Below are 13,847 nucleotides of genomic sequence, written 5' to 3' on the forward strand. Positions count from 1 at the left end.
ACAGTATTTTACATTTTTCTTTCATGTGAACAATTGGAGTCAATGCAATAATGACTTGCTAAACATCAGTTGTTCACTTATGGAGCAAATCAATCATTTTTAGAAACAAATTACCAACATCTCCATGCTGCAATGTGTGTATTTTCAGATTTTTGTCTTGATAACTGAATTTTTTTACAGTGGTTTCAAATCTGCCTGCACAACAGTGAACCCAAGCATCTTTCAAAAGTCTCAAGTAACATACCAAATTGTTCTTACACTACAGTGCTTGATGGGGGATAAACAATTTTTTAAAAAGTCAATCAAACTCTAGCATTAAAAACACTGATGGTAGGCCGGCCGATGAACATGAGTTTACATGTTGCTTGAATCTGCGCAACACATCAGGTAAATTGGATGATTCCCAGTCCAGCCGTGGGGTATCCTGTAAACCTTGACTGAAAATCTGTAAAAGACTGTCTGTCATCCTGTCTTGTACTATATACTAACTATTTTTCACGCTTCTGCCTGAAAAACAGTGTCAGTCTAATGGCCGTTTGGTTCAGTGTGAACAAACAGGCTCTACCATCATTGTGTTAAGATTTTGAAATCTCTATGTGAAAAGGGCTTCAGAGTAAGGCTAGTCGTGTGAGAACTTCTGTGGAATCTATAATAACGCCCTCTTCACCCTCTGACTGTTTTTGCCAGTCCACCGCGATGGTGCAGCTGTGCAGCGAATGATTGTCTGTTTGCACGTCACTTGTGTTGCATTGTTCAATAACAAGCGTGACGACTTGGTATCCGTTTTAACATTTTTTATTTCTGAATATCTTCTTCACCGTTACAACTGTATATTTAACCTAGAGTGTCTCCCCCTAGTGTCCTGGCAACCTATTGGTCTTGAACTCATCAGGTCTAAACCCAAACCATATTACATTACACCACATCCCCCTTACTGAGAGCTGAAGAGAATATTAACTGTGGCTCCTAAAAGGTTCCTCTCACGTAAGATTATCACAATCCATATATTCTTTGAACCTCTAGACTTTTCTTTTGCATCTCCAAATAAACTCATATAACACTCTGTAACAGTGTGGTCTTTTACTTAAACAAACATTCAGACCCCATATCTAAACACAATTCAACCTTGGAGTTTTACATCATACACAGTTGTTCTTTTTTTTTTTTTTTTTCACATGCTTTTTTTTCCTCTTTCACAGGTTTAGTCTGTCCGGTCTCTTTATTTCTCTGCCTGACCTTGATCTCATGATGTCAGGTGTGTTTACAGACTTTGTGGGTGGTGGAGGAGTCTCTACACCTCCATCTGCTTCATGTGGCTGTTCAGGTTGTTGCTCACGCTCTGACCCTGACTCCGGCATTGGAATCAAGTGGCAACAATTCCGCTGCAGTGTCCCTTGTGGTCCCGTGACCTGGTATGATTGTGGACTGCTGTGTACAGATGTCACTTTACCTTCTTCCGCTGCATCGGAAATCCAGATGTTGTCTCCAGGTGACAGCTTACCCCGATCTCGTGCTCTGTGTCTGCTGTTGAAGCACTTTGCACCTGCCCATCTCTTCTCCCTCTCTTTCTGCTGAAGCACTTGAAGGTCTGGAAGCGCTGGACGCAACCTCTCAGGCAGGATAGGCAGTGTAGTGCGCAGGCGCCGTCCCATGAGCAATTCAGCAGGGCTGTAACCATTACTCAGGGGTGTCGCTCTGTAAGCTAACAGGGCTCGGTAGGGGTCTCTGGTCTTCTTAAGCAAGAGTTTGACGGTTTGAACCGCACGTTCGGCTTCGTCGTTACTCTGCGGATATTTAGGACTGCTTGTTATATGCTCAAAGCAATAGTCAGTTGCAAACGCCTTCATCTCATGTGCAGAGAACTGTGGACCGTTGTCACTTACAAGGGTCTCAGGAATACCGTGGCGTGCGAACATTGACTTGAGATGAACAATAACGTCCATAGATCTTGTAGGGCTGAGCTGAGCTATCTCTACGTATCGTGAGAAGTAATCGACCACTAAAAGGTAAGTCTTTTCTTTCAAACTGAAAAGGTCCGCCCCTAGTTTTTGCCAAGGCCTATCTGGAAGTATGGTTGGCATCAGGGGCTCTTTTGGATTAACTCTCTCTTTTATGCATTCTCTGCATTTGAGCACCAGCTCCCGTATCTGATTGCTCAGTCCAGGCCACCATACAGTCTGACTAGCCCTCTCCCTGCATTTCACTACCCCCTGGTGGCCCTCGTGAATTTTCTCAAGAACATCGTCTCTCATGTTCGCAGGTATGACTAACCTTGAGCCACGCAGGAGTAGTCCATTATGCACACTCAAAGCTGCTCTCTCGTGCCAGTAGTGTTTGACGGGCCCTTGCAACTGGTTCCTGTCAGGCCATCCCTCCACACAGTATCGCATGACTTGTGTGCAGACACTATCATCCTGTAGCTGTTCACGGAGCTCTGTCAGGTACCTGCCGCTGGTCGGGAGGTTGTCCAGCAAAGACTCCACATAGATATTTGTGTCCTCCATTAAGTCATTGTCACTTCTGGTCACTGCATTTTTCAGTGGAGAACGTGAGAGAGTATCAGCGGAGGTGAGGCTTTTCCCAGGTGTATGGAAGATGGAGTAGGAGTACCTCATTAGGCGCATCCTGAACCTCTGTATTCGTGGTGGCAAAGCATCCAGAGCCTGACCTCCAAGCAAGCTCACCAGAGGTTTATGGTCAGTTTCGAGCTCAAAGTGTAGTCCTAGAATGAAATCGCTAAATCTCTCGCAGGCCCATGTCAACGCTAATGCTTCTTTCTCTAGCTGGGCATATCGCTGTTCTGTTTCCGTCAGCGACCTGGAAGCATACGCGACTGGTAACCACACCTCTGCCTTCTTCTGCAACAATACCGCCCCCAGCCCATAGGATGAGGCATCTGCCGATATCTTAAGAGAGCTGTTGGGGTCGTACAGTTGGAGAACTGGCGCAGAGGTCAGCTCGAGTTTCAGACTGCAGAACGCTTTTTGCTGGTTGTGTCCCCAGTACCACATGTTCTTCTTAGACAGGAGTTCTCTTAGCGGTTTGTCCTTCTCAGACAGGTTTGGGATGAACTTTCCAAGCTGGTTCACCATTCCAAGGAAGCTCCTCAGCTCACTTATGTTGGTTGGTTCTCTCATGTCTTGTACGGCTTTTGTTTTTTTCAGGATCAGGTTTCACCCCGTCTGCTGAGATGATGTGCCCTAAGAACTTCACCTCTCGTCTCCCAAACTCGCACTTTGCCATGTTCAGCGTGACACCTGCCTTTTCAGCTCGCTCCAGGACTGCATGTACTCTGGCATCATGCTGCTCCTTTGTAGCTCCCCAGATGAGGATGTCGTCCACATGGCAGACAACACCATCCAGGCCTGCCGTGACTTCTGATGTCATCCTATTCTGGAAGTGCTCTGGGGCGGAGCTTATTCCAAAAGGTAGCCTGTTGAAGTGGTAACGCCCAAATGGCGTAATAAAGGTGGTGTAGAGGGCAGATTCTTTCGACAGTGGTATCTGCCAAAAGCCCATGTTTGCGTCGAGCTTTGAGAAGTACTGGGCCCCTGTGAGCATGCCTAGGGTGTGTTCAACAGACGGCAAAATGAACTTTTCCCTGCACACTGACTGGTTCAAAGGTGTCATATCCACGCAGATTCGGACTTCGTCTTTATTCTTTTTAGGAGCTACAACCATGCCACAACACCACTCTGTTGGTGCCTCGACACGGCTGATGACACCAAGCTTTTCCATTCGCTCTAACTCCTGCTTCACCTTCCCCATGAGAGGCAGTGGTACTCGCCGTGGTACTTTAAGAGAGAAAGGCTTGGCATCCAGCTTGAGTTTTATAGTGTAGGGCTTCTGGACCAACCCAAGTCCGTCACAGAGCTTAGGATACGCCGTTCTTACTGTCTCTTGGTCTATAGCGTCCACTCTAGCTACCAGTTTAAGTCTTACTGAAGCTGGCCTGCTCAATAGACCCATGTGCAGATCTTTGACGACGTAGATTTTCTCTGTAATGCTCCTGTCTTTGTATGTGAGTGTTTCGGTGGCTGACCCCAGGACTGTCAGTTTCACACCACCAGGACCATACAGCTGTTTCAGGGCTCCGCTTAGCTCTTTATCTCCATGCATGTGAGTTTTGTAGATTTGCTCGGGTATGGCTGTTACATCGGCGCCAGTATCTATTTTAAAAGTTACTTTGCTGCCTCTTAAAGCTACATCAGCTGTCCATGGCTCTTCACCGGAAGACACCACTCCTAGGAACAATCCATCCATGAATGATCCATCTGTGTCCTCTGAGCTCATTCACTGTGCCGGCTAGTCTACACACTCTCCCATAGTGTCCTCGTTTGCCACAGTTGTGGCATTCAGCAGTCTTTGCTGGACACTGAACAGCAGGATGAGGTGGTGATTTTCCACATCTGTGACATGCTTTATGTTCTGTTGCAGTCTGCGCCATTTTCTTATTTTTTTGATTTCCCTGAGACTGTCCTTTTGCTTTAAATTGTTTTGCATTTGGCGCTTTTCCTTTGTTTTTGTGCAATGCATCTACGGCTACTTTACTAGCAGTGCTCAACTCTCCCCTCAAGTCGGTCTGCTGCCGCTTTACTTCCTCTGACTGCCTAGCCATTGTAATCGCCTTGGTGAGAGTGAGTTCCCGGTCGAGCTACATTTTCTCAGACAGTGTGGAATCTTTAAGTCCAACCACCAAGCGATCTCTCAAAAGTTCGTCATGCAGTTCACCATACTCACAGCGCATAAAGTGACGTGAGGAATGCATCCACTGTTTCTGAAGGCTGCTGCACTCTTTTATTAAACTTGGCCCGTTCGTAAATCACATTTTTCTTTGGAACGAAATATTTATCGAATCCTGTCTTCACTGCATCGTATTGCTGACGCTGCTCATTAGTAAGCACTAACCCTCGTAGCACGTCGTCGGCCTCATCCCCCATGCAGTAGACTAATGTGTTCACTTGGTTAGCCTCAGTGGAGTTATTTAGGTTACTTGCCAGTCTGAAACGCTCAAACCGTCGAATCCATTTCTGCCATTCGTGTGGTTTAGCGAAGTCAAAAGCTTCCGGAGGCTTGATGGTAAATGTTGCTGTGGGGATAGCGTTAGCGTTAGCAGCTCCTTGCCCGCCAGGCGCAACAGGTGCTTGCTCGTCTTCCATGCTTAACGGTAACTTTTCTCTTTTCTTTCTCTTTCATCGTCGCTTACGGGATCTTGACATTGCACGCTGTCCCAAGTCCGCAGCTTAATGTCCCCGCTTCTGACACCATGTTGCATTGTTCAATAACAAGCGTGACGACTTGGTATCCGTTTTAACATTTTTTATTTCTGAATATCTTCTTCACCGTTACAACTGTATATTTAACCTAGAGTGTCTCCCCCTAGTGTCCTGGCAACCTATTGGTCTTGAACTCATCAGGTCTAAACCCAAACCATATTACATTACACCACAACTTGCAGCAAAGCAGGTTAAAGTGAGGCAAAGCTGTGGGAATTGATGACAATGCTAACCTATAGAAATGCGCTTTTAGCAATTGTTTAAAACAGAACACAGATTCTAAAGATCTGATCAATTGAGGAAGGCTGTTCCACAGTTTTTGAGGTCTCCGGATTTGAAATGTGAGCGAGAGACTAATAAAAATCCCTGATCACATTACTGCAGAGGACAGACATTTGAAAAGGGGCTCTGTAATTCTGTTATCTGTGCCACACCATGCAGAGCCTTATATAAGATTAATACAATTTTGAAACTGATTCAGAGCTTTACTGGTAGCTAACGAAGAGAGGTGAGAATTGGGATGATATGTGACTGATGACCAGTATTTGTTAACAACCAGTGGTATATAAAGTACTGACATGCTATACTTCAGTAAAAGTAAAGATCCCTTACTTGAAAATGACTCTGGTAAAAGTAAAAGTTACCCATGACAAAATTACTTGAGTAAAACTCTAAAAGTAGCTTACATCAAATGTACTTCAGTATCAAAAGTATTTGTCAGGTATCAAAATCTACTAAGTATCAAAAGTAAAAGTACACTGTAAAACCTAACAGTACATGTTAATAAAAGAATAAAGTTAATGTAACTCAAACTCTGAAAAAAGTTAGAGTCACTCATTTCCATGAATTAAACTAACTCAAAAATGAAATGTTGTGGTAACAACTCAGTTGCTTTGAGTACACTTAAAGTTTTGGAGCATTTAAGTGTTGGTAATGTAATTCCATTTCATTCCACTCACTCATTTTCTATAAGCTGTGTTTATTTTTAAAAAAATAAGTCCTGATCTGCCATTTAGTATTCAATTGTTATTTGGGTTCAGAAATCAGTTTATTGTGAACAAGTAAACCAGAATGCATAAAAAATAAGCTCTCATAAATCTGTCAAGCTATTATATTTTTTGTAAAAAAAAAAAAAAAAAATTATATACACATTTGTCAAATAGGTTAAATACATTTTAAGAAACTGGCAGATATATCCAAATGAATTGCCCACCATAACTCGATACACTCTTTAGTTGGAGTTTTTTCAGCTCTAGTTTTTTCACTGTGTCCTAATGTGAAGCGCTCGGACTCAACCTTTTCTGCACTCAATGTGTTTGCAACGTTTGCACACGGCACCAACGCCACTCCGCCACCAACTTCAACCTGACAAGAACCCGTGCAAACGGAGCGGGAGGCAGGAAAACGTCGCTGCGTTGCTCACGAAGCCTGATGTGTAACCTGCCGCGTGTCCTAACGTGGGTTTCACAGTGCACAGCTTGTGTCTCTCCTCCTGACGAGGTGACGTTGTCGTCATTTTCTTGCTGATTTTGTACGAGTTTTACTTTTTTTTTCCTTTTACTTCAGCGAGCTGTTTTTTATCGGACTGTCTGGATTGAAAAAGCAGAACGTGCGCGCTGGAGTGAGGGTAAGTTAACGTTAGCTAACACTTTTCAAATGTTATGTACTAACGGTTAACGTTAGCTAGCACACAACGTGGTTTAAAAAATAACCGTCGTGCTTTGTGTTTTTGCAGTTAAATTCGTGGAAGAAAGGCGGCTGCGTATATCTGTTCAACTGCTGTTAGCTACAGTGAATTTAGCGGGAACCTCGACTCCATTTTCTGCTTTCCATAACGTCTCCGCTCTGCTGGCTGATAAAAGTCAATTCATTTTGGTCAGTGAGAAAAGTACATTTCTGCAGTGGACAGAAAACGTGTTTATTGAGCAAACTTGTAAGAAAATATGTGGAAATGTAAATTATGTGAGTTTTCTTGTTGCTTGAAAATACAGTTATTGAGACATTACAGGCTCTACCATGGGCAGTATTCTACGGTTTCCCCATTGCCTTGCCTGTATACCAGTTGCATGTGCACATTTACCACTTTTAATTCACTGAAGGTTCATTTGTCCAGAAATCATTCTGCTAGAAGAGTGGTAGGTGATGACGGTCATGATTTGATGTTTGACCGGGCATTTCATTGCCCTGTTTGTGAATTTAAGCAGCCATTTGTGGAGAGGGAAATGTACAATCATCTAAGGGGACATTTAAGAAAGAACGAAATGGTGCCATGTCCATTTACGGCTTGTAAGTTTAAAACAAATGTTTACTCCACATACAATGCACACAAATGCAGAGAACATCAGAATGCATCAGACTATGATGTAGCAGTTGTAGTGCAAAACGCTCCAGATGTTTCCCAGGAAAGTGACATTGAACATGACTCAGTGGAGCTATCACATGAGGATGAAACTGCCCCAGTAGCAGACACTAGCACTGAGGGATTAGCAGAGCAGTTACAGTACAATCTGGCTGCTTTCTTTCTGAAAATGCAAACTATTCTCCATGTATCACAGAGGGCAATACAGGAAATTATTGAACACATTGATCAGTTGTTTTCACTGTCTGAACCTGTTGTCAGAGAATCTGTTATCAAAATACTTAAAAAACATGACTGTTCTTTCACTGACACACTTGTAAGTGAGATTGCCCAGGCCGTTTCAGAGAGTAATGTTTTGCATAAATCTGTTACGTCTGAGGGACCACTCTCAACAGCTAAGAGAAGAAAATCTTATTTTGAGGAGAAGTTTCCATATGTTAAGCCTGTAGAATACCTAATTGAGTCATCACAACGCTCCTACATGTATGTGCCTATTCTCACATCTTTACAACAGTGGTTGCAAAAACCTGATGTACTTGAGAAAGTCAAAGAAACAACATCACACATGCCTGGACAGTATTTTTCATATTGTGATGGCTCCCACTATCAGGAAAATTTGCTTCTTTCAGATGGGGGTGAGAAATTATCAATAATTCTTTATGTTGATGATTCTGAAATTGCAAATCCTCTAGGGACGTCGAGAAAAATTCACAAATTATGTGGAGTGTACTGGACATTGGCTAACATACCAGTTAAGTATCGCTCAGTCCTCCATTCTACTCAGCTAGCCCTCTTGTGCAACGCAAATGATGTACGACAGTTTGGATATGAGAAGGTTGAAGAAGTGGGTGTCTACATTGAAGCATTTGGTGACTGTCTCAAAGGCACAGTCTCCTCTGTTGTGGCTGATAACCTTGCAGCCCATGGGCTCGCTGGTTTCAGTGAGAGTTTCAAGGCTACATATTTCTGCAGAGTCTGCCTTGCCACCCAGACAGAAATGCAGAAATCAGATGCCATGACTGGTGGTTTTGAAATGAGAAGAAAAGATTCCCATGATACCCTGGTTCAAAAAATACAGACAAATGAAACTATGGAGAATTATGGTGTAAAACAGAGTTGTGTTCTCTCTAATCATCTCTCCTATTTCCATCCCATTACAGGATTTCCACCCGACATCCTCCATGACTTGTTTGAAGGAGTGGTCCCTGTGGAGCTGGCACACTGTTTGAAAGGTTTGATGGCAAAAAAATATTTCACGTTGAAAGAGCTGAATAATGCAATCCTGTGTTTTCCCTACCAGCATTCTGACAAGGTTGACCGTCCTCACCCAGTTCCTCAAAATTTTGTGAGTCGAGGAACAATTGGTGGGAATGGGCATGAGAACCACACTCTTCTTAGACTGCTACCTGTTTTCATTGGCTCCAGAGTGCCAGAAGGGGACAAAATATGGGAGATCCTAATGGAATTGAAGGATATAGTTGAGCTTGCTGTTTCTCATAGTTTCACAGATGATACCATTCAGTATATGGCCAGCAAGATTTTAGATCACAGGCAACTCCTTCAGGAAGTCTTCCCCAACTTAAGACTGCGACCAAAACATCACTACATCGAACATTATCCTTTTCTCATCAAGTGCTTTGGTCCTCTGGTGCATCTCTGGACAATGAGATTTGAGGGGAAGCACAAGGTTTTTAAGAAGATTGTTCGTGACACACACAACTACAAAAATGTATTGAAAACACTGGCAGAGAGACATCAAAACATGATGGCATTCTATCTGTCATCACAAAGATTTTTCAAGCCACCAGTACAGACTTCAAACATGGAGTCTGTCTTTATTGAAACATTGCCTATTGATACACATCCAGTAGTGTCAAGCATCACAGACAGCACCAGTGTATATGGCACAAAACAGGCAACCATTCAAGACACAACTTTTGTGGTAGGAATGTTTGTATGTACTGGGACACATGCTGCCTTGCCTGAGTTTAAAGAGATCAGAAACATATTGCTCATTGGAAGTGAGATATTTTTCCTGTTAAAAGACTATGAGACCTGGTATCTTGAGCATTTGCGGTCATATGAGCTAACGGAACATACAAGCAAGAGCCATTCCGTGAAATCTCTGAGTCAATTAACTGACCAAATGCCACAGATTGCCTACAAAGTTTCAGGCAGGCTAGTTCTGACAACTAAACATTTCATTTCAGTGTCTGAATAAAGGATTGTTCAGTATGCATCCTAATACTACATATGTGTTTAACTTGCATGTACAAAAATGTACAAGTGAATATATCTGTGTTTAGCAGGAAAGGAGAGCATTGACATGTTTTTTTCTTTCTTTCTCTTTTTATATGTTTCAGGCTTCCCCAACACAGTGTTAATGGCAACTGATGTCCTTAAACTAAGAGTCATCCTCGATGACGTCAATGCAGAGAGGCTTATTCTGCCCTCTCGTCCTGAAACTGTACAAGCCCTCATTTCTGAAATGAAAGATAAGTTAAATCTGACCTTTGACTTTCGCCTTCAATTTGAAGACCCCGAGTTTAATAATGCTCTCAACAATTTAGTCAACATGGAAGACCTACCAGCTAAAGCAACCATCAAGATAGTTAGAGTTATTGAGTCAGATCTCAGTTCCACAAGCACAGATGACACTGTGTTATTGTCAGACAACACCGACTCACCAGAGCGACTATGCCGATGGCCAGCCATCTTTACTGTTCCAACATTCTCATACGAGGTGGAGTATATGCTAAGAGAGAGAAACTCTGCCCTGGGAGATGGAAAAACTGTCAGGTTGACCAGGGATCAAAAGCATAACATACTAGATGTCATGGCTGCTGAAATATATAAGCACAAAGCATATCCGAGTACCAAACAGATTGGCTTGGCCGCAGAGGCTCTGGTGAGCAAACACCCTTGTCTAAAAGAAAATGGATCCACAAAAGGATACGAGGGCTGGCTGAACAGTTTGCGCTTCAAGATGGGCAACTACAGGACCAAATTGAGCAAGTCTGGCATAAGGGATGTGGCTGTAAATGCCGGAAAGCGTAGCAGGACCAATCCAGAGGGTGCGGCATCCAGGGCCAGCATCAAAAGACCCAGAAGAGGGGAAATTAATTTCCTTCCAAACTATCCTCATGGAGAAAGGAAGCAGACACTCGAGACGCAGAGGCTTGCAATGGTCGAGCAGTTCAAGAGGACATCGATGGAAAGAGACATGGTATCCATCCATCAACATATGCAACGTACGTTTGCACTCAGACGTGAAGAAATTGTGAATTTAGCTCCTCCAGTTGTTGAACTGAAGGACAGATGGCCTGCACTCTTCTGTGAAGCCCAGGTGAGTAAAAACTTAAAAATGATACTCACCCTGAGGTTTCTCTGTTTTTGTTTTTTTTTTTCTTGGCAGTTTTTCCCTCAATGTTTTTCCTCAGTAGATGTGAGGGTCATAGGGCAGAGGATGAGAGACAGACAAACTGTTTTTAAATGAGCTAATAAACTTGTCTCTTTTTCTTCATGCAGCTCTACAGTGAATTCCACAGGATCACAAACCTAAATCTGCCATCTACATTCTATGCTTCACTCGACAAGTACACACCTCAGCTGCTACAGCTCTACAAAAAGAGGAAGACTGGCACTTTTGGACAGAAGATGGAAGCGGTTATGATGGCATTTGAGGAACGGGTAATCTTTCATTTTTAATTTTTTGCATGCATTACATTATTGAATGTAAACAATGAACACTGACATCCCTTGCATATGCTGTCTTTGTGCAACAGGACAAAAATTATATCTGTGCAGCTCGAATAGCCGCCCTGGCCGGCCTACCACACTACTTGAAGGAGGATTCAGCAGAAGTCTTCAGAACATGCAAGGTATTTGTGTGTTCTGCTTCTCAAAGCAATTAACATTACACTACTCTCTTAGTTTAGCACAATGTAACACTGTGTAGCACTTAATCCATTCTTTAAAAAAACTAACCTGCAGAGAGTGATAGTTGTGAGAATTTGCTTGTGAATAGAAAAGACCGAAAAGGTGGAGCTCTTCAAAAACAACTCACTCATGAAAGTGGGAATCCTTTAAAAAGCAAAACTCAAAACAGAATGTTGATCAACTTCACAGAAAGTTATTGAACTGATCTCTCTCATCTGTCGTGTGTGCACTCTGGTCTGAACTATCTGTAAACATGGTTGAGCATGGTTACATTATTGCAACTAATGGGTGTTATAATAAGATTGAGTAATGAAACACTACATTCCTAAATTAGTCCATTCAGTTATAGATTAGAAATTCTCTCTTTTGTTTTCTTAAACTTTCTTACCAAAATCTGGAAAGGATAATGTTATGGGTTTTTATCATCAGACTTTTAATAAGCTTGATTTGTAAAATTATATATATATATTTTTTTTAGGAGGATGACTTGGAAGCCGCCCAGGAGGGAGAAGTGGCTCTGGTGGCAGTGGTGAATCAGGAGGAGGTGCTTCAAGTTCCCTTCGAAACCCAGCATGTGTCCATTGTTCTTGAAGATATGGTTGTCATGTCACATAGGTCCTGGACTGATTCGCTGGTGATTTTGTTTGCATTGGTGTATGCACTGCATTTGAAGTACCCGGATAAGCTCAGTGCCTTCTTTGAGTTCATTCAGGTTATCCTCCTTGACCTGGATGATGGCAGGAAGCAGCTTAGGCCTAAACTACAGGCCTTAAAAAATGAGCTGGAGTAAAGTGGAGCATTTGTTGTCAGCATTTTCTAAACTAAAATACCGTGTGGCTGGCCAGTTGATTTATTTTGTTTAGACAAGTATTTAGATATGGTTAATCAATACTGTTGAGATACTGTGATTGATCTAAGCAGAGAGGCTTTGATTTTGGGTGTTAAACATTCAACTATAAGTAAAACTTTTAATGTTTAATAATTTTACTATGCATGTGTCACCAGTTTTGACACTTAAGATATTGTTGTTGATCTGAGCCCCAGAAAGGCAAGTCTGTTTCAATGTATTTTGGGTGTTAAGCATTCGATCTAATAAAACTAAGTTTTGATACACATTTTGAGCTTGTATTATGTTAATAGAACTCAAATTGTTCAAGGCAATCGGTTTCCTCAAATGAATTAAGTTGTCAGAACTAGAATGTAGTAATACATGTAGTGAAAGAAAACAGAGTAGTCTCAACTTAGAGGGTAACATTTATGGGCAAAAGAGCTATTTAAGTTAGTATTATTTAATTCTGATCAATTCAATGAACACATTTTAAATTAGTTTGTAGAACTGGTACATACAAGTTAAATTTACTCATTGGTATTAAGTTCATTGAACTGAGTAATACTGGTAATTGTAACTTAATTTACCCAAGGTACTGTAGCAATAATATTTGAGTTACTAGAACTTAAACAATTCAACTACAGAAAAATATTTGATTTAAGTTTGCCAACTTAAATGGTTCAAGGCAATCGGTTTCATCAAATGGTTTGAGTTCAACTTACTCATCAGGTTTTACAGTGTACAAAGAAATTAAACAGCCAGAAATTCAATTCTTCAATTTAAACTTTAATAACAGAAGGGCTGCGGCTAACAATTATTTTCATTGTTGATTAATCAGTTGATTATGTCTTCCATTAATGTAATAGTTGTTTGGTCTATAATATGTCAGAAAATGGTTGAAAATGTGGATCAGTTTCCTAAAGCACAAGATAATGTCTTCAAATGTTTTGTTTTGGCCACAACTTAAATATTTTCGGCTTAAGAGGAGAAGGAAACCAGAAAATATTCATTTAAGTAGCTGGAATTTGAGAAATTCTACTTTTTTTTCTTTAAAAAATGACTCAAAACGATTAATCTATTATCAAAATTGTGACGCTGATACAACTTTGCAACTCAAATTAACAGTATTTATACCTCCCTCCACCCCTCTCCCCATACTCCCTTCCTCTGCTTACTCCCTCTCTCTGCTCCACTCCTTCCCTCCCTCATCTTATGCTCGCCATCCATCTCACACCCCCTCAGCTCCTAAAAGTCAATCTATTTACTATTAATCTTCAGCAGGAGTTGGTTTTCAAAATTGCAAGAATCCAGACGTGCTCTTTGTGGGCTGAAGACGAGTCCTGCAATGCTAAATAGTCGCTCACAGGGTGGTAGAGGTGTATTCAAATTCACAACTTGCAGACAGCAGGTAAGGATTTCAGAAGGTCCATCTGATCTGCTGAAC

At 41.9% G+C, this 13,847-nt stretch overlaps 1 protein-coding gene across 5 annotated transcripts; it reads left to right on the forward strand.

Moving 5' to 3' along the window:
• Positions 1 to 6,330: 6,330 nt before the first annotated feature.
• Positions 6,331 to 12,689, forward strand: LOC119034188 (sterile alpha motif domain-containing protein 3-like). 5 transcript variants are annotated; one of them, XM_037124984.1, is made up of 8 exons: positions 6,331 to 6,733; positions 6,843 to 6,903; positions 7,012 to 7,151; positions 8,796 to 8,867; positions 9,999 to 10,981; positions 11,164 to 11,325; positions 11,421 to 11,516; positions 12,053 to 12,689. In XM_037124984.1, exons 5-8 carry the CDS (start codon positions 10,019 to 10,021, stop codon positions 12,362 to 12,364), a joined length of 1,533 nt encoding a protein of 510 aa, XP_036980879.1. In that variant the 5' UTR covers positions 6,331 to 6,733; positions 6,843 to 6,903; positions 7,012 to 7,151; positions 8,796 to 8,867; positions 9,999 to 10,018; the 3' UTR covers positions 12,365 to 12,689. The 5 variants fall into 5 exon arrangements, with proteins under 5 accessions (XP_036980879.1, XP_036980877.1, XP_036980880.1 ...); XM_037124982.1 differs by having other exon boundaries at positions 6,331 to 6,903; positions 8,796 to 8,980; XM_037124985.1 differs by lacking the exon at positions 7,012 to 7,151.
• Positions 12,690 to 13,847: the final 1,158 nt, after the last annotated feature.

Source organism: Acanthopagrus latus, chromosome 15 (genome assembly GCF_904848185.1).
Source record: "Acanthopagrus latus isolate v.2019 chromosome 15, fAcaLat1.1, whole genome shotgun sequence".
NCBI lineage: Eukaryota > Metazoa > Chordata > Actinopteri > Spariformes > Sparidae > Acanthopagrus > Acanthopagrus latus.

What these genes read in the sequence shown, in the direction of transcription:
- LOC119034188 (XM_037124981.1), top strand. Translation starts at nt 9,962, where the DNA reads ATGTTTTTTTCTTTCTTTCTCTTTTTATATGTTTCAGGCTTCCCCAAC. An exon ending in CACTCTTCTGTGAAGCCCAG is followed by an intron (nt 10,982 to 11,163) that starts GTGAGTAAAAAC and finishes TTCTTCATGCAG; the next exon opens with CTCTACAGTGAATTCCACAG. An exon ending in AAGTCTTCAGAACATGCAAG is followed by an intron (nt 11,517 to 12,052) that starts GTATTTGTGTGT and finishes TATTTTTTTTAG; the next exon opens with GAGGATGACTTGGAAGCCGC.